We start from the raw sequence: 26,083 nt of genomic DNA on the forward strand, positions 1-26,083 counted from the left end.
CCTCTGCACCGTCGCAAAAATAAGCAGGTTGAATGTAAACAAGAGGCACATGTGGATAAGCTCCCGGGGCCTTGAGGCTTTCTATACCGGAGTTCTTGTAGTGCCGATGACCAGCTGTGGGGTGCCCTGCTGATAAAAATCAAAACACATGCAATGGGGAAACATGAAAGCAGGTGCCATGCTAATAAAAGAAAGGCATAAGATTTACAGAACTGTTTTTAATCACTCTGGAATTCGAAAGGCAGGTGGAGCAGCTGTGCTTGGAGAGCCTTCCCATGCTGCCTTGCAGAAAAAAAAAGAAACAAGCAGCTACGGGCGCCGAAGTTTAACACAGGCAAATGGTAACACGAGCAGGAAACCAAAATAGTCCCCCAAAGACCTTATAAAGAAATATAGCGTAATGATACAGTACTTAGTCCCTGGTCCGTGGGAGGAACGGAAGAGAAAAAGGAGGGACAAAGAGGCTGGACTGACCACTAGCAAACAGGGATTTTTAAAGGACACTGACATAGACAAATGAAATGCAATGGCTAGCACTGGGTGGAATTGAACCCCACAAAGCATATACAATAGGTCGCTAAGCAACAGTGCAAGTGCTGTCTAGGCTCAATCAATCAATCAATCAATCAATCAATCAATCAGGGAATTGTAAGCACGCTACTCACCCGTGATGGTCTCAAGGCGCTGAGGGGGGCACGCTACTCACCCGTGAGGAGGCTCAAACTAAAAAGGGCTCAGCACTTGTGGGGAACGCTCAGCCCTTAAGCAGGTAGCACGATGCTAAGCTGTAATAAAGAATGTGTTGCACTGTACAAGACTTGTGGAGGATGTGGCTTAACGGCCAGAGTGGCCAACCTTGAAGCTGGTGAACCAGGCTCGATATTGGCGGGAGGCTTAAACAGTGTGTGATTCAGGGCAAATCACTTAATCTCCCTGTGCCTAAAATGACTGCGTCCGTCTGTAATACAACTGGTGCTCATGTAAAGCACTCTGATATCTTCTGGTCAAGTTCACTTTAAATAAAACTGAAGGGGGGGGAACAAATGCAGTGTTAATGCATCAAGTTTTTATTCACTTGGAAGGTCTAATTTTTTTACATTACATAGGCAGAAGAGTGGTTGGGTGCTAGTCGAATAACATGTGATAATTGTTTAAACAGTAGTTTAGCTTTGTTACGAGCAAGGTTTGATGAGAAAATGTGAATGTGCTGAGAAGTGCCAGAGCTTGAGAGGATGGTAGCAATTCCCCAATGGAAATCAGAGTATAAGCACACCTTTTCAATCACAGTTACAGTTATGAGTGTGGTTGAGTTGCACACTGTAGTAATATTAGCTTCATTATAAATGTCATCACTCGTGGAATTACTGTGGCAGCTCATTGGATTCTCTGAGCTCTGCTGTAACATCTTAGGTGCAATAGTTACTGTCAGGCCTTCTGTGAAATATAAGGATCTCAGAGTGACCGACTAGAGGAACAGACTGCTGAGGTGCAAAATAGTAGACTCCTGTACTGTCAAGTTTAGAGGTAATGCAGATGCAACATACCTAATTGCTGCGGTCCAACAAAATACCGTGGAGAGCGAGGGGCGAATGTTATTCATGTCTCAGAGTGCACTGATGCAATCTTAATGGTATTAAATATCGGTCTGGTTAATTTACACATCTGGTAGAATGCAGACATTTGCGCAGTTCCCAGGAAAGTACTTGTGAATTCAATCCAATTGTAGCTTATACATAGCACAAATATTTATTCATAGACAAGAATAGGAATAGAAGGAGGTTAGAATACAATGTTCAGGTTACAGGTGCAATGTTGCAACATTATAGGTAGGGAGTACTCGTTCAGGTCACCCACATGCAGGAATGCAAACACATCAATTGGTTCCAGTGAAGACGATTTGAATGAGAATTATTTATAGCACACGGATAAATACTAGATGCAGACATCCAATGTTGTTACAGTTCAACACATAGGTCCATGGTTATCTTAGATGCTACTCTTCCGTGCTACAGAAAGGGGGAGAAGTGAAAATGAGCACAGTTAAAGCAGCCAATGAGCACTATTGCTTGACCAAATGTTGCTCGAAATTCTTGGGAAAATGAGACCATTAAAATTACAAAAAACAAATTTTGGCTTAGAGAATAATCTAGCGCACCATAATTTGTGCACATGAACAGTAATCAGAACATGAATCAGGACTCCCTAAATAACACAAAGTTCAAACACCAGAACAGAAAGGGGTACAGACAAATAGTTATCAAAACACTAACTCTTCCGTCATAGAAAACACACACAGTGCTTAATTTTTGCCGGTGGTTTTAAGTAGTTGTCACCAGAGCTCGTTTTTATGGACCTCGTATATTTAGCTCAGAGAAGGAGAGAGATGAAAAATACAAGCAAGACTGAGATAAGACAGGAAGCACCAGAGCTGAAAAGCTTTGCGCTTCTGAACATTTAAAAAAAAAAAAAAACCACAAGGTACTGAACAAGGACTTTAAAGTGTCATTTTCTTTTTAGCTTAACGTTATCAGTGGCTATGAGGTGCCATGCAGTCAAATAAAATGTTATAAATGAACAGCTATATCAAACTGCTGGAAAACACGTTTTCCAGCAGATAAATGACTGTACTTATTGCAAAAGACACAACTTTAGTGAGCTAAGCAGGGCATATCAAATGAAAATTATACTTTTATTCAAAATAAAGGTTACAGATCTACATTTGTAAAATATTTGTGTTATTTATGAGGAAACTTTTAATGTCATAAAATTTTTTGGAACAACTGTGGGGGGAAGGTAGATAGATTTACATTGGTGTGACTGCTCAGCACGTTAATCACTTGCTCTTTGATATGTGTGCATATGAGGCAAGTTGGAATCGTGAGTCTAACTTTGAGGTTGTTAAAACCGGGTTCTCTTGAGGTGAGTAAAGGTCCGGCAGTAAAATAAAATACTAAGTGCCAGCATTGAGCATGCCTGGTAAAACAAGATGTGATTATTTCTTTCCAATCACAGCCCCTAAGTCAGGATCAGTTCATTTGAACACTCGCCACATCCTTGTGGCATTCCTGATGGGTAAGCCCTCTTCTGCCTTATCAATAACATCTACACACTCCCTCTGGTTCGGTTTCTTGAGCAGCACAAGTTAAAGTTTCCAAAAGTATGCTGACAACACATAAATCAATTTCTGTCTGGACAATGGGCAAGAAAAGTCATCCAACATAACTTCTTGCTTGGACCACATGTTCCGCTGGATAAATGAAAGCTACCTTCGAAGAATAGCCCAAAGGCCAAGATTCTTAGGAACGGAGTCACTCAGCCCGAGATACTACCATCTGTTTTGCCTACAAGCCCTGAAAACCCATTTTCACATCACCAAATGAAAGGAACCTTGGGACAGTCTTTTAAACCAGTCTTTCTTTCGCGCCCCTGGTTAAGACATTGACACATGTAGCTACATGTCCTTCAAAACATCCACTCTCTATTCCACTCTACAATCAAACTGGTGCAAGTCTTCGTTCTTGTTCATTTTAACATATGCAAAATCATCTACTCTGGCCTCTCCGAATATGTATCGCCAGGCTCCAAAGCTAACATACAAAGGCTGCTACACTTCCTTAACAAGCAACTCCCAGTTCTTGCGCTTGGTGCTCTGCTGTGTGGCAACCATACTTTAACATAAACCTCGGCATGCCATGCTGCAGCAATTATCAAGAGTTCTACGAGACAACAGATAAAGAATGGAAGCAGAAGAAAACTGTACTTAGGTGGTGCTCCGCTACGAGAAACGGAAGTGACATATCACTGCAGGAACCAGTTAGGAAGCTGCAAATAAGAGTGACACTGCACTGAACCAATGGGAAGACAGCAGGTAGCAGCTAAGTCCTTTATCGAATATAGCAGGCCTTCCAGACAGCTCATGCACACTGCCTAGGTTCGACCTAAACAGGAGCTGGCCTGTTTTGATAACTTCCACCCTACCTTACCTTTGCACAAAGAACAGGAATAACAAGAGCCACGGGAGAGAGGACGTTGGTGGGGATGGCGGGCTTGGTGGCCAAACATGAAATTGCACGCTCCTGAAAAGAGCTAAAAGCATCCAGTCCCAAATTTTGATGGTATAGACCGGTATGCAAACAGGAGGAACCATTTTCCATCACCCGGGGATGCCCTCGGGAATCAAGAAAAATTTGTAGGCCAATGGTGGGAATATGACGGACTATCTTCCACATAGAGAACTGTACCTCGAACTGTTGCTTGCTAATGAGATTGGATGCTGAGAGTGGGATGCACGAGTTGTGGTTGATATATTTTGCTAAACTGTCATCAAATCAATCAAATTTGTTTAAAAAAAAAAAAAAACATGAACAACAAGAGTAAAAAAGAGCGCTTTAACCCATTGTATGCGCACGACGGCTCCCGGCCGTCGTGCATCATGGTGGGTGTGTGTGCACGACGGCCGGGAGCCGTCGTAATCCCGCCCACCGTTTATTTCTCCCGCACAGCGCGGGAATTAAACCCGCACCCAAGGGGTTAATCGCTATGGTATGGCGGAAGCCATTTGTTTTACCTTTCTTTGCTCGCAGCACTCGCCCCAATCGCTGAGCTTCCTGCCTTCGAGACCCACCGTGAGAAGAAATCTGAATCAAGACATTAGCTTCTGGCAAATCAAACGAGGTGTCTCCTACCTGAAATTTATGAGAACAAAAAATTTCATAATGCACTTCAAAACCATATGCATTTTATCAAATAGGTCTATTTTCACCATAACAGCGTAGACATACACTTTCAGTGATCGTTGCAAGATCATAGGACTAATAACTTATCCAGGCAGACCTACGGAAAGCAGAAGATCACTACAACGGCTGGAGCCTGATTCCTCATTGGAATTACGCAGATAAAATAGTGGAAGCAGAAAGTGAAACAAACATTAAAGTGAGTAGAAGAGTCTATCTTATACCATGGGCGAACAGCTCCTTGAAAGAGACACAACATTGAACGGGTTATATTTAAGCGTGTTTTATGTAAATTCCAAAAAATCCCACTTCGATTTCCATATACTGACGACTAGCATACAGTAGGGTCTTCCAAAGAAATTTTTCATATATTTATATACTTTTTCATTTCTAGAGTTTCAATAGTGTCAAATATGTCACCAGTGCCACCCAGTCAGGGCATTTTCTGTCAAATGTTATTAAAGGACATAAACACGCATGACAGTGTAAAACATATGAGAGACAGCTAATAGTGTCAATGACATCCTTAACATGGAGGTCATACACTAAGAGCAACTTCCATCATGTATCACATATCCAGCAACATAAGGACTATGAGGCAAGCTGTGTCAATTCTCAAAAACAACTACTCTTGGCGAGTGAATAACCAACCTTTGTATACACTATTATTCAATCATTCTTATCATAATACTTCACCAGTCTAGAAAGGGAAAACCAAAGTAAATGTATTTATATACATCACATTTAATTAAAACATCGTCAAAATATACATCAGATCACAATAGAAAATGCTAAAAAAAATATTTTTTTCCGACAATATCAAGTCAAAGTTTATCGTGTGATTACTTAAAAATCATTACAAGTTAGGTAACAAACAAATATCACAATAAGAACTCCCTGGATGCCACTGGACCATAACATTAATATTTGTAGGATAATAACAAACGATATACAGTTTATAGAAATACACAGTATATAAAAATGAACAATGCATATATACAGCTACGGCTTAAGTGCAAAATGCTGTGCCTGATAGCATAGGTCTTTCTAAGTGCAAAAAGCTTTATAAGGATTCGTAAACAGGAACCACAACGGTCACTGTTTGCTGAAACTCAAATGGCAGGGTTGATTAAAGACTGTTGCGACTAGTCAGGCCATGTAGTTAAAGTGCTAAAGTGCCTAGAAGAGTAGAGCCTGTGAAGTTGAGGACCTTGGGAACAAAAAGTTTGATGTTAATCCTACTTCAGGAACCAGGTGTAAATTTGTCCAATTATAAACGGTGCCTGTGACTCTTGATAATATGGCAATGTAAAATGCAGGGGCAGTTATTATAAAACCCTTTTAAAAAATAACTTTCCAGAAACTGTTCTTTCAGCTAACGCTCTTGTGTTCAGAATCCTCTTACCGGAGGAGTTTCCTTAATTGTGTACAATACTTTGTGCCCTGGCAAGACAAAATGATTGAGGAACCCTCCATCCAGCTAATCACAGCTTGTCTGCATGTACGAATGTTTAACTCATTAAAAATGGATTTTAAAAAGGATTTCCTTAGATCCTTAACTGCGGGACATACACAAAACAAGTGAGTTATTGTTTCATTAAAGTATCCACATAATTGACAGTTCGCAGTTTGTTGATTACTTTTCCATGATGGCAGTAGATCCTTCGAGTCATGAATTCCTAAACGGTCATAAATTAAGCTCTTTTTTATTTCGATGCAGAAATGGGCTGCTAGGTAAGCTTGAGGCTTTGTGTGTATATATGAATTTATCATTGTCCATGCATGACATCTTTTGGAAGTTTTTTTTATCTTCCAAGAGGAATTTATTTTTGCAGAATCATTGCTAACCTTGTTAAATTTTGCCTTATCTACCATGCTATCTCATGCTGGTTTGATATCTAATTCCGCCAAAGATTTCCTTAAGTGAGCTCCCCATATTGGGTGTTTCTTGGTCCATTTGGGCTTTGATCTCTTCCCAGCATATAATGTTCAATGAGCTGGTCTCTGATGATCAAAGTTTGTGACACAACTGCGCAAAGGTTCATGCTTCGGAATTTCTGGTTCTGGAGGCTAAATTCTAACTGTACCTGTGCGGGGGATGCGGACTTAGGGAGATTGAAGACGGCCTGGTATACATTAGTCCGGAGCTCATTCAATAACTCTGACTCCTTACCACACCATGTTTCTAGGCCGTATGGCAGGGTGGGTAATGTTTGTGCTGCCATCACTTTTAAGAGGTGGGTTTAGGCCAGGCAGTCCAGTTTTTTGTTCAACAATCTGAAGGTGAAGATTAGTGATAGGGCTTTAGCTCTTAAATCCATTTTATGGTCCTTTATGTGTCGTGCCCCATCCCAGCTTTATGCCCAGGTATTTGTAAGATGCTTGCTCTTCAACTTGAACTCCATTAACGTGCCATTTGAACTTATTTTTCTTGGGATCCACAAGGAGTAAAACACTTTTTTTTTTTTTTGGGGGTTCAACTCAAGGTGTTACAGGTCAAGGTAGATTACTAGGTTGTTTATTGCTCTTTGCAGGCCAATCAGGCTCTGACTCAACACCACGATGTCATCTGCGTACTGTAAAAAAGGAATTGACTCTTTGGCTAGGGTTGGCGGGTGACTCTTAGCTGATCTGATAGCATGTACTTAGTTATGTCTGCTAAAACAAATTGAATAGGCTCGGTGCCAGGACGCAGCCTTGTATTAGGCCATGCTGTGTATTAATTCTGGCTGTTGCTCTACTCCCATCGCCTAGCTTCACTCTCGCCCAGGTTTCACTGTGAAGGGCGATGATTGCATCCAATAGTTTAATTAGTAACCCCCAGGTTTTTAGTTTTTCCCCCAAAGTCGGCTTCTGGTCACTCTATCGAACGCTGATTTCAGGTCGATAAAACATGCAAATAATCCAGTTTTTCTTTTTACTGATTTTTCTGTTAAAAGTGCCAGAATTGCCAGGTTTGTGGTGGTTCCCATCCCTGACCTTAAGCCTGTTTGGAACTTTGGAATTACGCTCTTTTCGTGTATCCAATCTTAAAGGTGAGCTAGGAGACATGATGCGTAAAGTTTGGCCTCTACATCTATCACAGATTTCAATCTGTAATTTTCTGGCTTACTGTGTTTTCCTTGTTTAAATATTGGATGAATTATGCTCCCTTTCCAGGAGTGGGGGACATTGCTCTCTCGATAGATGTGGTTGAAGAGGGGCATGAGATAGGCACCTGATTTCCGGGTAGACTGTTTGAATAGCGCATTTGGAAGCCCATTTGGTCCAGCTGCCCTCTCCGTTTCAAGTTTTTTTATTATTCCTCTTAGTTGATTAGCGTCGGTTAGATTATTTTGTTTATTGATGCTTGTCTCTGGTTCTGTCTCATGGCATTCTTCCTGAGGCTGGGGACTGATTTTTTCTTCTCCGTGCCTTTTTTGCTTTCCCAGTGATTTTAAAGCCATGGTCGGTTTAGCGTAGTTATTATGGCCCGTGTTGTTATACATGTTCTGTACATGTTGTGTCCATATTTCTTTGCCTATTCCTGCTTCTAGTTGGAGTCTTGGTCCCTTGTTCAGGTTATTTATTATTCCCTAGAATTCCTACTTATTGCAATTTGCTTGCCCACAGTATTTTTTTCCAGATGGTTTCTTTTTACTTTTTTATAGTTTCCCTCAATTTTTACTAGTATTTTTTTCGCATTTCCTTAAAATTACCTTAATTTATTTTTTTCCCTTTCTAGCTGCGGCTGCTTGAAAACGTGCCTCTCTTGCAAACCTTCTTTTTTGATCTCGCAGTCGAATGTTAAACCATGGTTCCCTCCTGGTATCTATGTTCTTTTGGCGTCAGGGAATGACTGGGGATTTCCGGATGAAGACACGACCCAAAAGCTCCCAATTTTTTACTACTACTTCTTTTTGTGCCCCTAGTTGATTCACATGATCCTGAATTGTATCCATTATTATCTTTGTGTCTGATCCTCGCCACTTTAATTTCTTCAGGTTGTACTTTTCCGGGTATTGTACTAGAGACTTTAATTTTCGTGCCTGGATTAGTATGATGTTAATGTTCGTAATCTGCAGGAAGTAATCGCTTTCTGGGCGTGGACAGACTTAAAGGAATCGATCATGAGGATGAGATCATTGCTGGCAATGGTGAAATCTATAATTGATTGATTGTTTCCACTCAGGTGCGTGATGGCTGCTGGTCTGTCTCCAGTTACATTGCCATTCAAGATGGTCAAACCTAAACTTCCGACTCACGAGTAACTAATTGGTTTCCCAGGTCATCCCTCTTCTTTCTTCTGTTTACTTGTAATGAGGTTGCTGTTAAAATCTCCCGAGATAATCAGATGACTATGTTCGTGGGTCTTTTGTATCACCTTAATTAGATTCACCAATGTTAGAAATGTTTTCCTTCTGCGACTTTTTCTCAGGATGGATGTATACGTTAATTAGTATTAGTTGCCAACTTAACCTTTTGGGGAAGAGTTTACCAGTAAGTTTTAATGCTTCAACTAATTTTCTCCGGCGTCTAATTCTTCTATTAACCAGACATATTTTGCAGTGGGATAAATTGATAATCCTCCTTTTGGGTGTCCAAAATGTGAGAATTTTTCTGCCAGAATATGAAGTTCTATATAGCCCAGAATTGGGACTGGTTTCATGTTTCTTGGAACAAAATTAAATATTCATTTTGCAGGAAAGACAAGGTTTCGAGGTCTTGGCCCATTTCTCTAAAGCCTTGGACATTCCATGAGCAGATCTTGATTTTGTTCGGACCCATTACTCAAGAACCATGGTTGTTCCTTATGCAGTTCTCATGTTCGTCCCCATTATTCCTGCCTGAAAACGCCCCCGTGGTGTCGTGACCTGTCCATAGTTTTTCGTCAGGTACGTTTTCTACTCCGGGCCATTGGCACCCAGGACCAGTCCCGACTGTTACCTAGCTAACATTCTGGGTTTGGTGGGCTTGCTGTTACATCTTCCTGGGTTGAGTTGTATTGTGCTGGTAGAGAAGTGTTTCTAGCGCCACATAGGCAAGTTTTATTACCTTTCCGGATGGTTTGTCCCATTTCTGGTATAGCTGTGCTTTGTAGAAGGGGATATGGATATTTTGGTCTTTTATGGAGCCTTAAAGTAATTCCCCAGGCTTTGAATGTTGTTCTTGTTGCGTAGATCCTGTCCACTAATTCCTTAGAAGTCCAGGTTGTCAAGGACTCTTCTGTGTCTGGGGAAGATGCAGTTTGTTGAAATTCTACGGCTACTAGATCTCGTGATGTTATCCCCTTTAGTTTCGGTATCTCCTTAAACAGCGTTAACAAGTTCCCTCGGTTCAGTGTGTCTTGTCTTCCTTTAGTAGGGCACTCTGGCACGAATATCAATTTTTATGTAGTCTCTATGGTGTTATTTGGAGAAATTTATAGGCTCATTTTTTGATGGTTGAAATTTTTGGATGTAATGTGTTTCAGGGCCAGTTCGAATTTCATGGCCGACGGGTTCTTTGAGAGCCCTTTCTTTTGATGAGGATGTAGAGTTTCCTTCTTTTGCTTCTATCTCCGGGTTCCTAGGCTTTTTGTATGTTAAAGCCCGTGGGGTATCAGTCTTTTGTAACTCTATGGAAGAAAGCCTGCAGGTACAGCCCTTCCTATTTAAAATGACTTATTGGGATATGGGTGCATTGTTCCTTGTTTTTGGTTTTGTCAGGAAATATTTCCCCTGGTATTTCCTCAGTTTTAGCAGGTTTATTCAATTTACTCTCCTGTGTTGGTTCTTTGTGCCCCCTTGTCTGGGCTTGAGTCTCTACGACCTAAGGGTGCTATTTCTATCTGGACCCATGGGTTTTTGCTACCCCTTCTCCATTGTTAATCGGTTGTTTTTGATCTAGTTTCCCCTTCTCCGGTCCATGCTTTTGTACTGCTTTGTAGACCTTTTGTTGTTTGGTTATGTTGATGTATTCCTTGCTCGATTTCTCTTGGCTACTGATAGCTTAGTCGGGCAGGGGAGCTTGAATATTAATTGCTTTGTTACGATTGACTGAGTTATTGGATAGATAGGACCCTGCAATTGAGATGTCTAATGTTGCTTCTTTGTGTATCCTGTTTTTTTTCCTAAATGTAGTTTGATTGGTTAATAAAATAATAATATTTTCCTACAATGATTTTACACATTAAAAAACATCAAAGAGAGAGAAAATCAAAAGACTTGCATTTGTCATGAACAATGGTTATTCCAAAAGAATCAGGGACAGTATTAGCAACATTTACATTTTTTACAGTCAATACTTTGTTACTCGGATGTAACCCCACAAAGACAAGCGTCAACGCGTTTCGGTGGTACAAGAGTAGAATAAGACTACCTTCTTCAGGACAATGTATTATCTACCCCCCTTTTATGAACAACCTCTAAAATCGAAGTGACTTTAGCTTTATAGACCATTCAAAATGGTATGCTTGACGAATCGGCCATTTGTCTTAATTAAAACCAATAATAATATGGGTCCTTGATTATTCTTTGTGCATCCTTTTTCCAATTGGGGAGTGGTAGGCAGATCAGCAGTATCAACCAAGTAAAAGACACTATTTTTTGGAGTCCGTAGACGTTGATTGTCACGCGGAGTTTATTGGTCTACGTAAAGAACAAGTTACTTACCTTCCGTAACGCTTTTTCTGGTGGATACAGTATCTGCCTGCGGATTCCTCACCTTGTGAATATCCCCTGCGCCAGCATTCCACTGAATTTTTCTTCCCCAGCACTCCACGTCGACGTGGGCGACGTCATAATACATCGGCTCCGCTCGCGACTCCGTATGACGTCACCGGAGCCATAAGAGGCCCACGTCGGCGTGATGACGTCAGTTCCACCCATTTTTTCCGTGCCTTCGAGGCGAACAGGTGGACCAACGACAGACTCAAAGTATACACAGTATACAATATACCAACACATATACACAGTATACAAAGGAAAGGAATGCTAAATAAACAAGCATTTCCTACAAATGTACAAGAAAGTATAAAAACATATCAACAAAACCTTTTTCATGGTATACAAAGGTGGACAACGGGGAGGCGGGTGGGTCAGTGAGGAATCCATAGGCAGATACTGTATCCACCAGAAAAAGCGTTACCGAAGGTAAGTAACTTGTTCTTCTGATGGATACATCTGCCAGTGGATTCCTCACCTTGTGAATAGATTCCCACAGCAGTCCCCACTCCCGGAGGAGGGTGTCCACCTTCCTATACCAGAAAGTCTTGCAAGACAGAGCTCGCGAAGTGGCCCTCCCTCCTCATCTCAGAGTCCAAGCAATAATGCTTTGCGAACGTATGGAGGGAGGCCCAAGTCGCGGCCTTACAAATATCTGCCACAGGAACACCCCGGGCCAAAGCAGATGTAGACGACTTTGCTCTAGTCGAATGAGCTCTAATGCCCTCAGGAGAAGTCTTACCAGCCAGGGCGTAGCAGATCTTGATGGCAAGGATGATCCATCTCGATAGTGTGCACTTGTGCACCGCTCTACCCTTCGAATGACCAACGTAGCCAATGAAGAGTTGATCATCAAGACGAAAGTCTTTAGTCCTGTCCAGATAAAAACTCACAGCCCTCTTCGGGTCCAGGCGATGGAGTCTATCCTCCTCCTTGGAAGGATGAGGAGGTGGATAGAAAACAGGGAGAGTAATAGACTGCCACAAATGAAACTGAGTAACAACTTTCGGCAGGAAGGCAGCCCTGGTCCTGAGAACCATTTTTTCAGCATGCAAGGTAAGAAAAGGAGGTTTGGAACTTAGAGCTTGAAGCTCACTCACCCTCCTTGCCGAGGTTATGGCTACAAGAAAGACCACCTTAAAGGACAACAGCCTCAAAGGACAGCTATGTAGAGGCTCAAATGGGGAACCCATTAGAAAGATTAAAACAAGATTAAGGTCCCACTGAGGCATTACAAAGGGAGTGGGAGGAAACATGTTCGTAAGGCCCTTGATAAACCTCAGAACAACCGGAGATTTAAATAGTGACGGTTGATCTGGAAGGCATAGAAAAGCCGATAAGGCCGAAAGATAGCCCTTGACCGTGGCCACAGCACAGCCCTGCTGAGCCAAGGAAAGAGCAAACTGGAGCACATTAGAAAGATGGGATTTTAAAGGGTCAATGGATCTCTCTCCACACCATTTTACAAACTTAGACCACCTGTAAGAGTAAATGGACTTGGTGGAGTGTCGCCTGGCCGATAAAATAATGTCCACCACATCTGGCGGGAGAGAGAAAGAACTCAGGTTGCCCCGTTCAATCTCCAGGCATGAAGGTGTAAGCTGTGGGGGTGTAGAACCTGCCCCTCCGACTGCGAGAGGAGGTCTGCCCTCAGAGGGAGACGGAGCGGAGCGCACGAGGAGAGGTGGAGAAGATCTGTATACCACACCCTTCTTGGCCAATCCGGGGCGACCAATATAACTTGGGCCCGGTCTTGGCGAATCTTCCTCAGAACCCGAGGAATCAAGGGTATGGGAGGAAACGCGTAAAGGAGTCGTGAGCTCCAACTCAACTGAAATGCGTCCCCCAACGCCCCCTGCATCGGAAACTGGAGACTGCAAAAACGACGGGCAGTGCGCGTTCTCGCAGGTGGCAAACAGGTCCACCCGAGGGGTCCCCCACGTCCGAAAGACGTAACGAACCACCTCCGGATGGAGCCTCCACTCGTGGTCGGCGGAGAACTGCTGACTGAGACTGTCTGCACGTACGTTCAACACACCGGCCAGATGATTTGCCATCAGACAAATCTGATGGTCCTGGGCCCAGGACCATAGACGCAGGGCCTCTCTGCACATACAAAGAGACTCCACTCCTCCCTGCTTGTTGACATACCACATCGCGGTAGTAGTTATGGGTCCACCTCCCATCCGTCCCCAGTCCGGTGTATGTATAACACCCTCGGACTTGGGAGACAGGTGGGCGAGGGAAGGAAGGGTAGGGACCGCGGGGATGGAGACCTGAAAAGAGAGAAGATGACAGATTACTCCAAGGCGGTTCTTCAGGGCTCAGCTCCCACCCTGTGCCTGTGATTACTGCTCACCTGGGCTTCTGTCCTCCCTGCGAGGTATGTCCGCGCAACACCAGAACTGCTTAAGTCCCGTGTGTGGGCTAGGACAGGTGGCTACCGCGTTACTTCACGGGTAGCTGGGACGTAGAGCCCAGTGTCTCGAAGGGGTGGATTGTTATCTGGGGTAGGCGCTACCACTCAACGCCTCTCGGAGTTTGCAATGGCGGAGGTGCGCTCGGAGGACTCTAAACTTCTTCCGTTCCTTTACGGAGAAGTCCAAGGTCAAGCGATGACTGTTCCTGGCACTACTACGTCACGCCCTCAATCCTTGGGCAGAGGAGCGCTAGGAGCCGGATCGGGTTTCTCCCGTGCCGGATACGACGGAACCTGAAGGGAAGGCGGTGCGGAAACCCGGCGCTTCAACGTCACGCCCGGAATCCTGGGGCGGAGGAGCGCGGAGGGGTTTCGCACCAGCAAGAAGAAGGCGATCTCTGGAAGTCTTGCTCGCTGCCCGGAAACTGAGCAGAGAGCCTAGCGGAGAATGTTGTCGGCGTTGCTGGCGGCGCCAGCGGAGGAGGAGTGCCACGAGGCGTAGCACACCCCGGTAGAACTAGGAAAGTTACCTGGATCTCCTAGCAAGCAGGAAACGGAGGCACCCTGGAAACGAGGACAAGCGGGAAGCCAAGATAGCGTCCGAGTCCGAACGCTCAGCCTCGATGAAAGGAATCATTGGCCCCGCCTCCTGGGAGGAGCCGCGTTAAGTGTGCTTCCGGAGATCACGTGATGCCGGCCGGCGCCTGGGATTCTGGTTGTTGGTGTTCCAGCGCCGCTATCGTGCGGGGCGGAGTTTCGAATCATGACAGGAGGCACCACTGGAGCGCCCTCATGTGCCAGCGTGCATGGTTGACCAACAGACTGCAGGAAGCGAACAGACCGAGCAGGCGAAGGACCTTCAGAACTGGAACAACCGCTCCATTGTGGAATAAAGGGACCATCTCCTGAATGTCGAGAATCCTTTGAGGAGGAGGGAATGCTCGACACACAGTAGTGTCCAGTACCGCCCCTATGAACAGGTTGCGTTGAGAGGGCACCAGGTGAGATTTGGGCACATTGATCGAAAAACCCAAGTCGAATAACAACTGAGATGTTACCTGCAGATGACGCTGCACCATCTCTGGGGACTCTGCCTTCAGAAGCCAGTCATCCAGGTAGGGAAAAAACGGAATCCCTGACCTCCTGAGATGAGCAGCCACCACTGCCATCACCTTTGTGAAGACTCGAGGTGCGGTAGTAAGACCAAACGGGAGGACCGCAAACTGGTAATGTTGCGACCCAACCGTAAAACGGAGATACTTCCTGTGCGACTTCAGGATTGGGACGTGGAAGTACGCGTCCTGCAAGTCGAGCGACACCATCCAGTCTCCTTGCTGCAACGCTTGAAGAACCTGCGCAAGGGTCAGCATCTTGAATTTCTCCTGTTTCAGGTAAAAGTTCAAGATTGAGGTCCAATATCGGACGCAATCTGCCGTCCTTCTTGGGAATCAGAAAATACCGGGAGTAGCATCCCTGACGCCTTTCGTGCTCCGGAACCACCTCTATTGCACCCTTTTGGAGCAAAGCCAGAACCTCTTTCTGCAGGAGAAGCAGATGGTCCTCTGAGCAGTAACCTTGACAAGGAGGGTAAGGGGGAGGAAACTCCCGAAAGGGCAGGGCGTACCCAGTCTCTACGAGGTTCAAAACCCAAAGGTCTGTCGTAACAGATTTCCAACCCCGTAGAAAGTAGGACACCAACCCTCCACAGGTCTTACATGATCTGGGATGGGGGATCTAGGGCTGCTTCCCTGAAGCCTCATTTGGAGCAGAGGAGGAGGAGGAAGAAGAGGGGTTGCGTCCAGAACCTCTCCGACCCCTTTGCCTCCCTCTATAGGATTTATAGAGGGGATTCTGCTGCTGCTGCTGCTGTTGTTGCTGAGGCTGCCGGTAGGAGCGAAAAGACGATCTTCCAAAGCCCCTAAATTTTCTAAAACTAGAACCCTTTGCAGGAGCCTGCAGACCCAGAGACTTTGCCGTTAATCTGCTGTCCTTGAATCTTTGCAGTGCAGAGTCAGCCTTCTCACCAAACAACCTCTGCCCATCAAATGGCAAATCCACTAATATGGCTTGGACATCCGAGGAGAATCCCGACGAACTGAGCCATGCCTGCCTTCTTGCAGCTATGGAGGAGCCCATAATCCTCGCCACCGAATCCGCCGTATCCAATCCTGACCGGATGACCTGTCAGGCAGCGGCCTGAGTGTCCATAACCACCTCCAAGAAGGATGCCTTATCGCCCTCAGGCAGCTTAGGGGCCAAAGTCTTCATTGAGTCCATCAATGCATGTATGTAACGCCCCAGCAAGCACGTGGCATTAGATGACTTTAAAGCCATACTCCCTGAAGAGAAGGACTTTTTAGCAGCCTGGTCCACCTTCTTAGACTCCCTATCTGCGGGAGACTGATGGAAAGCACCCGAAGCATGCTTTGAGCACAACTAGACTCTCTGGAGACGGGTGTATTGATAGAAAGTCCGGATCCCCAGGCGCCACCCTATACCTTCTTGCCACCTGTCTGGAAACTGCCAGAGAAGAAAGAGGTTTCCGCCATATATCCAAAACAGGCTCCAAGATGGCCTCATTAAAGGGCAGTAAAGGCTCTGAAGTGGTCGTAGGAGATTGCAGAACCTCCGTCAACAAGTTCGATTTATACTCTGCCGTGGGCAACTGTAAATCTAACAGCTCTGCAGCCTTTTTGATCACAGTATGGTATGGAGCCAATTACTGAGGCGGAGAGGATCTTGCCGATGTGTGCTCCCATTCTGGGGTAGTGTCCAGGCCACTAGCATCTTGTATGCCCTAAAAATCATCAGAGGATGTGTCCATGTCAAGAATTCCTGTCATGCGAGGGGAGGAAAACGGTAACCAGCGAAAACGGACTACATCTCCCAGGATGCTTAGCGGTTGAGAGGTTATGTAAACAGGAGAGCTGTTACATAACTCAAGGAAAACACGCCCTTATGTAAACAGGAGAGCTGTTACATCACTCAAGGAAAACACGCCCTTATGTAAACAGGAGAGCTGTTACATAACTCAAGGAAAACACGCCCTTATGTAAACAGGAGAGCTGTTACATAACTCAAGGAAAACACGCCCTTATGTAAACAGGAGAGCTGTTACATAACTCAAGGAAAACACGCCCTTATGTAAACAGGAGAGCTGTTACATAACTCAAGGAAAACACGCCCTATAAAGGGAGGAACCGGGAGGTACAACGCTGTCGGATATTGTGTTTACACCGACGTACCTGCTTAGTGAAGAGCAGTGTTCCGGAGTGGTGCTCCAGTTAGGCAAGAACGGAGGTAGGTCGAGTCGTTATTCCCTGGGCCGTGTCTTGCCCCATCGTCACCTGTGAAGGACCCGGAAGCTCTACCGGATAACCATTGAGCTTCGCTTTTTGACTCAGCTGAGTCAAAGCGCAGTGGCGCTTTTGCTGGTTGGAGTCGTAACTCCCAGCCCGACCAGAGATACAGGGACTGCCAGCTGTAACGCACACCAGGAGGTGTTTGCCGCGTTACAGACTCGGAAGTCCACGGGATCGATCGAGCGGCTGCTCTCGGTTCAGTCTTCTTTGCTTGTGATTGGGGTATCGGTGACGCATCACCAGGAGGTGACTCCGCGTCCCGGTGCAGTCTGAGGAAGAGGTTGAGCGGCTGCTCCCTTCAGGTAGAGACCCCGGCTGGGTGTTTCCCTGACTCCTCGATTCTCCCCAACACTCTTCGTGCCCCTCACAGCCTACCGATTGGCATTGTCGGCCATTTCATTTCTGCCCTCTGTTGGCATACGCCGGGATCGGCGTATATGCAGAGGACGGTTAGGACCATCCGTGCTGTGGGCTGGTAACGTACTTAGCCTGGAGGATTCCAGTGACTATAACCTTTGTTTATTCCTTGTATTATTTTTGCCTTCATTAAAATAACTAAACCTTCACAAGTGGTTGCGTTCTCATTATCGTGTCTGTTAAACGATCCTGAGACGTTCAGGGCGTTACAGTCCACCTCACCTTCCTCCACCTCTTCTCTGTACCTTCCTTCTTCCAATACTCTCTGGGCCTCCCTTCTTGATCGAATCCGAGGAGCCGGTGTCGTCGACGTCGTACGTGGCGTCGGTGGAGCCAGAGGTGTTGGAGTCGGCGGCGCCATAGATGGAGTCGGCAGCGGTGTCGAGGAAGGCTCTGAAGTCTGACGGTCCATCCGAAGTAGTGTCGGATCCCCTGACGGCGCCGGAAACTGCCACGAAGGCGCCATCGGCAGAAAGGGCATGAAGGGGGCATGAGCATAATGCTGCGGCACCCCCAATGTATAAGCCATAGGGCCCACGGGACCAGTTGGTGCTCCGGATGGGAAGGCCGCCCTATTGAAAATACCATACATGGCATTCAAGAACTGAGATGAATCAGTACCTGGAACAGGAAACTGAGGATAAGGCACTGAACCCGTATCCCTCTGCAGAGTACTTGGCTGAGGCGCCGTAGTGTCCTCCACCGGAGCCATAGATTCTTCCGGAGTCGGTTCTTCCTCTCGTTCCTGATCCGAAACAGGCACCTGATCCGGAGACGGCGCCGGGGACAGCGCCGGAGACGGCGCCGGGGACTGGGCACTGGAGCCCGCTTCGGCGACGGAGAATCTCTCGGAGTCTTAGAGGGAGAAGGAGAAGGTGAAATGTCCTTACTCCGACGACGCCGAGGTGAAGTCGACCTCGACTTCCTACTCTTCGAGGACCGGCGTCGTGAAGAGTTTCCTCTTCTTATGATGTCTTCTTGACTTCGACGACCTCGAAGTCGACGACCCCGGCCTTGACTTCTCTTTCTTTCTCCCTCTCTTCTCCTTACCGATCTTCGCCATAAACAATTTGGCCTTCCTTTCCTTTAAAGCTTTAGGGTTCATTCTCCTACAGCATTCACAGTCTTCGACATCGTGGTCCGAAGAGAGACACCACAAACAATCTACATGTGGATCCGTCATGGACATATGTCCGCCACATTCCCTACAGGGCTTAAAGCCCGACTTCCTCGTCGAAGACATCACCGGATTTTGTAACAGAAACACCTTAACACTAACAAGGAGTACTGGAAAAAACCATTGCGCATCGACGGCGCGGAAAAAAGGGAACTGACGTCATCACGCCGACGTGGGCCTCTTATGGCTTCGGTGACGTCATACGGAGTCGCGAGCGGAGCCGATGTATTATGACGTCGCCCACGTCGACGTGGAGTGCTGGGGAAGAAAAATTCCGTGGAATGCTGGTGCAGGGGATATTCACAAGGTGAGGAATCCACTGGCAGATGTATCCATCAGAAGAATATTTTAAAGGTCACGTTTGAGTTCCGTCTATATGGGGAAACAATTTCATGAATGCTAGCCAAGAACAAGTCTTTGCATTTAATCGCCTGACAAAAGGTTAAATTCGCTCACAGGACCGACCACACAGCGGTACCTTACTGATTCTAATATATTCCCGTGCCTGGTGAGGTGGGGTTTGGAGAAATGCAATCCCTACAGACTCAAAAAATAGTGTCTTTTACTAGGATGATACTGCTGATCTGCCTACCACGCCCCAATTGGAAAAGGGATGCACAAGGAATATTCAGGCACTTGATTGATACAAATTTGATTTTGTGTTCATAATATGAACATTTGTTAAATGTGATTAAATAATGTTGAACTACCAACTTTGGAATACTAGCATGTTAATGCCTTTTGGCCTTTAAGTTCGACACCCCCAACCGCCACCTCCGCTCCGCTGGCCTCACCCTCGCCACCGTTCCACGCATCCACCGAACGACCACCAGCGGCAGATGCTTCTCCCACCTCGCCGCCAAGACATGGAACACCCTCCCCATCCACCTACGACAGACCAAGGACCTGCTGACCTTCAGGAGACTCCTCAAGACCTGGCTGTTCGATCAGTAGCTGCTTTCCCCCTCCAGCGCCTTGAGACCCTCACGGGTGAGTAGCGCGCTTTACAAATGGATTGATTGATTTAAGTGTGTGTGCTATTTAAGTTAGTTCTACTGGGACCAGCTTCCCTACTGTATTGCTCTATACCCAGGTCCCAGTGGCTTATTTTGGTTTACCCCTTCTCTATAACTAAGCCAGGAAAGCAGCAACTGTGTGAAATAGGAATAAAAACACTCTCCCCATTTTAAAGAGGCATCAAGGCGTTTGCCAACAAAATATGGAAACATGAGTGGGGAAAAGGGAGGAGAAGAGGCAGGGACACAGCAAGTAGAGCCCTATATAGGCTAAAAATGGGAAGAGAAGAGAAGACAAGGGGGAAGAAAGGAAAAGAAAGAGGAGGTGAGAAATCTTGGGCTGGATCAGGTGAAATTGTTGCCAGAAGTTAGGGAGAGGATATTGGAGACTCTATGGTAAGGGGCTGGGCATCTCTCAGAGGAGATTCGGCTCCAAGGGCTGGGAAGGCATCCTCAAAGAGTTGGAGGGCTCGGAGCCAAGTAGGTATGAAGCAGGCATGCTCCAGTTTGGAGAAGTGATCAATCAGTGGCTGCCAGATGCGAGTAAATTTGGACTCGGTGTGGGTTACCCTGCAAGATAGAAGTTCCATCGCCATGATATGCCAAAGGCATGTAAACCACAGAACAACAGGCAGTGCGGAGGGTTTCTTCCAGTGGAGGGCGAGCAGTTGCTTGGCAAAACACCCAGCATATGAGCGATAAAGTAGCAATCGGCATGAGTCATAGCAGTAAGTGTTGTGGGTTGAACCCCCAAAATGGCCATGGTGTGCGAGTTTGGGAGTGGAAAGCCTACGGTGTCTTTTTTTTTTGTCCTCATATGACCTCCGTAGCTATAGCAGCCTCTCGGCCTGTTCCACCCTTGCTGCTCATAACGTGGGGGTTCCAATCTCAGCTGACGAGAACCACCCGCAGCACACATTGTGAGCTGACCAAGAGGTTTAATCATTGGACCTTGTAAAGTATTCTACTCATGATCTATATCATCTAACAAATTCCAAAATAACCCAAGTTATGTTCTTTCTCTATATACATTTACCTTCTGGTCTAAATCTCTATAGTATCTTACTGAGTTCCACCAGGCTCTCCATGTTGGGGGTACCACCTGACGCCATAACCTACAGATCTCCCTCCTTGCCAAAATGATCAAATAAAACACCAATTTATTCTGTATCTCCGTGAAACCCAAATACCCTTCGGGTGTCAGTACAGTGCCAAACAAGATAGGAGAAGGGCTTACCTCAACCTTAATGCCGAAGGCATTGGACAGTCTTACCCACGTTGCCCCAGAATTCTTGAATCATGGGGCAGGAAGCAAACACATGGGTATCGTCCTCCTTCTGGGCACCACATCTCATACATCTAGCTTCTCCATAGTCCTTTATTTAGGATAGTTTGAGTGGGGACCAATATATCCCATGGAGCGTAAAAAAGTGGTTTCTCCTTAGTGAGGCAGATTTAATCACTGGATAAAATGTGTCTACAGATACTTGCCAAAGATTTTTCAGCTCCTCGCTCGGCAAGCACTTTTCCCAGACCAAGTATGGATGCTCTAGCTTCCTATCCACAGCAGCAAGGAGATGATTATACCACTGTGCTACCTCCTTTTTTGAAGCCGGGTCTTGCAGCTCATCTTCCATGGAATTTTCCTCTGAGAATGGCCAGTACTGGCTCTTACACCATGATGAAATTTAGTAATACTTAAATCCGGAGAGAGCTCCGCTGGTAAAATTCCTCCAGAAGTCCCAGGGGAAACATTGGCTGCCAACCACAATGTCCTTCCAGTGTGTGACACCCGTGTCTTTTAGTGGCAGAACTAAAGCATCCAAAAGACACTCCGGTGTCCCCGGGGAGTCCCACACTGTGGCCCATTCACTATAATAGGACAATCCCAAACAGGCCCAACAGTCCGACCAAAGTTTGGCCGCCGCATACGTCTTCAGCCAGACTTTTTTAAAGAATTTAGGGGCGCCCAATTAATACATATATCCTACCTCCTCTACATCCAACAGCATGGCTTTAAACATGCTGCCAATCAGCGAGCTGTCTGGCCTGAGGAGTTGCATCCTACAATTATTTTATTGATACGCCCAACAGTACAACTGGAGATCCAGTAAGCTTATACCACCGTGTGAGAGTTTACGTCTTAATTTCTTCTAGGACAACCTGATCCCTTTGCCTGCCCAGATGAAAGAAAAAATCTTGCCCTGTATTTTAAGCAGTTCACATTTACCGAACTCCAGGGGAACGTTATTAAAAAGATAGGCATATTTAGGGAGAACACACCTTTTAATCAGATTAACCTGCCCATAATGGGATAGCGGGATATTCTGCCACCTTTTTAATAAAACATCCACCTCCTTGGAGACTCTCTCCAAGTTAGTTTTGGGAATATCTCTGAGATCTTGTGTTATTATTACGCCAAGGTATCTTAGCTCCTTGAAGAGCCAAACCCCTTGAGCTGCAATGTTCCAGGCCATGATCTCTGTTTTATCGTTGTTGACCTCGTAGCCAGATAGCTTCCCAAAAGCTTGAACTTCAATGAGTAACTCAGATAGCGTAAGATTGACATTTGATGACAATAAAATCAGATCATCAGCATATAGTGGTAATTTCCTCGTAAACCCATTTACTGTGAAGGGGGTGATCTTTTCATTCTGCTTTAAGCTCTGGTCCAAGGGCTCTATGTACAAATTGAAAAGAATAGGGGACAGTGGGCAACCCCTGCCTTGTGCCAAGCTCTATTGTGACCACCGCGGTAAGGCTGCCATTAACCAAAATCTGAGCTCGGGGAGCTTTATATATTTTCTTAAGGACCTCCCTAAAGACATCGCCTAAACCAAAAGCCTTCAAGGCCCTATTCTAGTAGTGCCAGTTAACTCAGACAAAGTCTTTTGCTGCATCAATGGTAATGATTGAAAGAGGGAGGCCCTGTGCAGTTGCCAGATCGACCGCACCAATTAAGGTATACACCAAATCCGACATCTGCCTGCCTGGGAGGAAGCCCTTTTGATGTTCATGGATTATCAGCCGCACAACGAAGGCACGGACGGCTCGATAGACAGGTAGAACGCCCAGTCACGAGGGGCGAGTACGGACCCCATCTCCGGTGGCGCGCCCGACGGTGGGCCCGCCCCCTCCCCCCCCCCCCCCTTGGCCCACCTCAGACCACGTCAAACGCCCTCACCTTCCGTCCATGCACAACTCCCCGCGGAAACTTTCTCCTCGCCAGCCCTGCACCCTTTCCCCCCTACCAGTTTCGCCCATTACCTCCCCTACTGTCTAGATTCAGGTTCCCCCTCCCCCCCCCATGATCTTTCCGAAGCCACCCCGAAGTTGGCAGTTGACCCCCGTCTGCAGTTCACACGCCGTTGTACTAGTTGCATGACCCAGACGACTATATTGGGAAAGAATGGAACGATACACTGACAAAATAGGGGACACGGAGTCGACCCTGGACGAAATGGGACACACAGTCACCGCTGCGAAGATACACATGTGGGTCCATCAGAGCACACCTAAGGGGGATGTGCTCCTCTGGGCATGTCAAGAGGATCTAATGGCCACTCGACCAAGGTACCTACCCACAGCAGGCTGAACTAAGGTTTAAGACGATGTGCTAACATGATTAACCGGTATACCTGTGAAAGTTCAATGTGATAAGATACATGCAAAAACCCTAATAAATTTTTTTTAACAAGAGCCAGGCATTCAAAATCCCTGCAGAGATCTTGTAGTTACAATTTAGTAGGGATATTGGCTGGTAAGACTGGCACTGGTTCGATCCTTCCTGGGCTTCAGAATCAGTGTGATGACAGCCTCATTCCACTAGTCAGGGGAAATGCCTCCTAGAATTTAATTAAACAGTTTCAGCCAAACCGGGATAATTTTTTCGATCATTAAAACATAGACCTCAATTGGGATCGCATCGGGTCCTGCAGCTTTCCCTTTCTTAGCTTTGTTTACTACAGCCAATATCTCACTACCTGTTATATTTTGGGTAAGAGTACCCGTTATATTTTGGGTAAGAGTTTTTTGGCTATCTTGATTCAGCTTTGAAAGCTATTTCCCAGTAAGCCAACGATCTATAGCCTCTTCCTCCACCGATACATCCCCACGATATACACCTTGAAAAAATTCCATAAAAGCCTGCTTAATATCCCTTCTGTCCTCCATAACTTGGCTACCCACTTTAATCTTGCTAATATAATTGCATGATCTATATGCTCTGCTCTTCATGGCGAAAAGTTTGCCACAATTCTCACCCTGATCAAAAGCCTTCATTTTGCTTACCTCCCACTTCTGAAGTATTATCTCTTCAGTTTTGAGTCTAAACTTCAGCTGGAGATCTTCAACCATCCCTAGTAAGCTTTCTTTCTCTGCGACCGTGGCCTGCCCAGCCTTTAAAGCTGCCTCGGCCTCTGCTAACTGCACCTCCAAATCTGCGATCTCTTCTTTTTCAGATCTAGCCCAACCCACAGCTGCACTCTTTAGAGTCCCTCTCAACCAGGCCTTATAGGCATCCCACACTATATATAAGGGGACTGACCCCAGATTATGCTGAAAAAAGATGGTGGTTTCCCTCTTTATCAAGCCTGGGATAAATGGTTGTAGGAGAAGTCTCCTATTCAGCGTCAATCTCCTTAGAGTGAGCGCTAGGGCAAGTTCGAGGTTTAGGGTTATAGCCCCGTGATCAGAGCGGTGGATAGGAAGATATTCAATTAGCCTTACTTTACCTAATTCTGGGAGGTCTATGAATATGTAATCAATTCTGGAGTAATGCCCATTTTTCTTACTGTAGAAAAAATACTCGTTAGCATCTCCCTTTTTTTTTCCCACCAAACATCACAATGATTAAGATTTTTTAATATTGCAGAGAGATGGGCTTTGACCCGTGGAGCCGCTATCTGGGTTCTAGGGGAGGATCTATCTAACTTAGTGTTTAAAAGAACATTGAAGTCTCCACCTAATATCAGGGGGGGGCCTCAAAATCTGCCAGAGAAAGACAAAGATTATTGAGGAGTAATAGCATCCTCGTTGGGGCCATAATAGCTGGCTAAAGTGTATTTGGCACTCTGACACCTAACTTCAGCTATTACCCAGCGTCCTTTATCATCCACCTGCGTTTTAACGAGCTCTACTCCTGAATTTAATTTAAGAATTATGGCCACCCCTTTTGAGCAGCATTGTTGATCAGAGGCTACAATCTTAGAAACCCATCTTTGCTTATCGAACAATGCCTTGCACTCTGATTGTAACATGTGTGTCTCTTGGAGCAAGAGGATCCTGGCTGGGCTGTCTTTGAGATATTGCAGGACCAGGCACCGTCTTCTCCTAACTCTTAGTATATTCACATTCCAACATAAAACTTCAAGGCGTCCACCTCCCCCAGGGCTAGAACTATCCCCCATTGTTATCCTGATTCCACCCTAAGCTACATCTACAGGTGGTTAAGTCACATGAGGTCCCTATTACACATTTTTATTTTTTCCCAATGCTGCCCACCCACACATGTGCAACACCCCCCTACCCTCCCATGGGACCCTCCCTGACAACTCATTGGCAATTAACAATTGCCACTTTGAGCCGAAACCCACTAACCTCTAAGAAAAAACTCAGTATCATCATCGCAAAAAACTGGACTCCCTTCAAACGTTTAAATAAAGCCTCAGCTAGCTAAGGTTTATTATGTGCCAGAAAGCTATCCACTTCCTCAGAAGATCTAAAATTGTACATCTTGTTGGACCACATTATTTTCAGGAAGGCAGGGAACCTTAACTGTACTTGAGCACCCAGCTCTCTCAGCGTGTCCATCCACTTACCCAACTCACACCTTTTATCCTCTGTAATACGAGAGATGTCGAACCTTACTCTAAAAAATGTGTTTTGTACCTGTATACTTTTAAGTTTAAGAGCAGCCCCAAGTAGTTATTCCTTAATGAGGTAATTCAGTTTCGTATTTAACCACCATTTTGTGTCTTTCCGCCATTTTGTGTTGCCCTCACTCAGGCAGCACGGTGAACGAGGTGTTGTTTTCCCTCATCCTACTGCAACGTGTCAAATAACCACCTGCCTCTGTTTATAGCTGGTGTCAGGGTCTGGCCGACTCCACTAATCCTCGTCTGGTTTGACTGATCCCGGTCTCGACTATCGGCTGGTTCGCACCATTCTTTCCTGACTTTATCTTATCCTCTGGCCTTCGCTATTCTTTACTCGTATTCTCTCATTTCACAACTGTCCTGCGGGGCATACAAATGTGTCCTGTCACCTGCAAGTCGA

At 45.8% G+C, this 26,083-nt stretch overlaps 1 protein-coding gene across 6 annotated transcripts in view; it reads right to left on the reverse strand.

Moving 5' to 3' along the window:
- ERCC3 (ERCC excision repair 3, TFIIH core complex helicase subunit) overlaps positions 1 to 26,083 on the reverse strand; it is a 1,429,399-nt gene that overhangs the window by 454,806 nt on the left and 948,510 nt on the right. For all 6 annotated transcript variants that reach the window (XM_085640927.1, XM_085640925.1, XM_085640926.1 and 3 more), the window contains one exon: positions 4,568 to 4,685. In XM_085640927.1, the coding sequence (XP_085497053.1) occupies positions 4,568 to 4,685 (118 nt within the window). The remainder of the gene's footprint in view (positions 1 to 4,567; positions 4,686 to 26,083) is intronic.

The sequence above is a fragment of the Triturus cristatus genome, chromosome 2_2 (assembly GCF_964204655.1).
Source record: "Triturus cristatus chromosome 2_2, aTriCri1.1, whole genome shotgun sequence".
NCBI classification, from domain to species: Eukaryota; Metazoa; Chordata; class Amphibia; order Caudata; family Salamandridae; genus Triturus; species Triturus cristatus.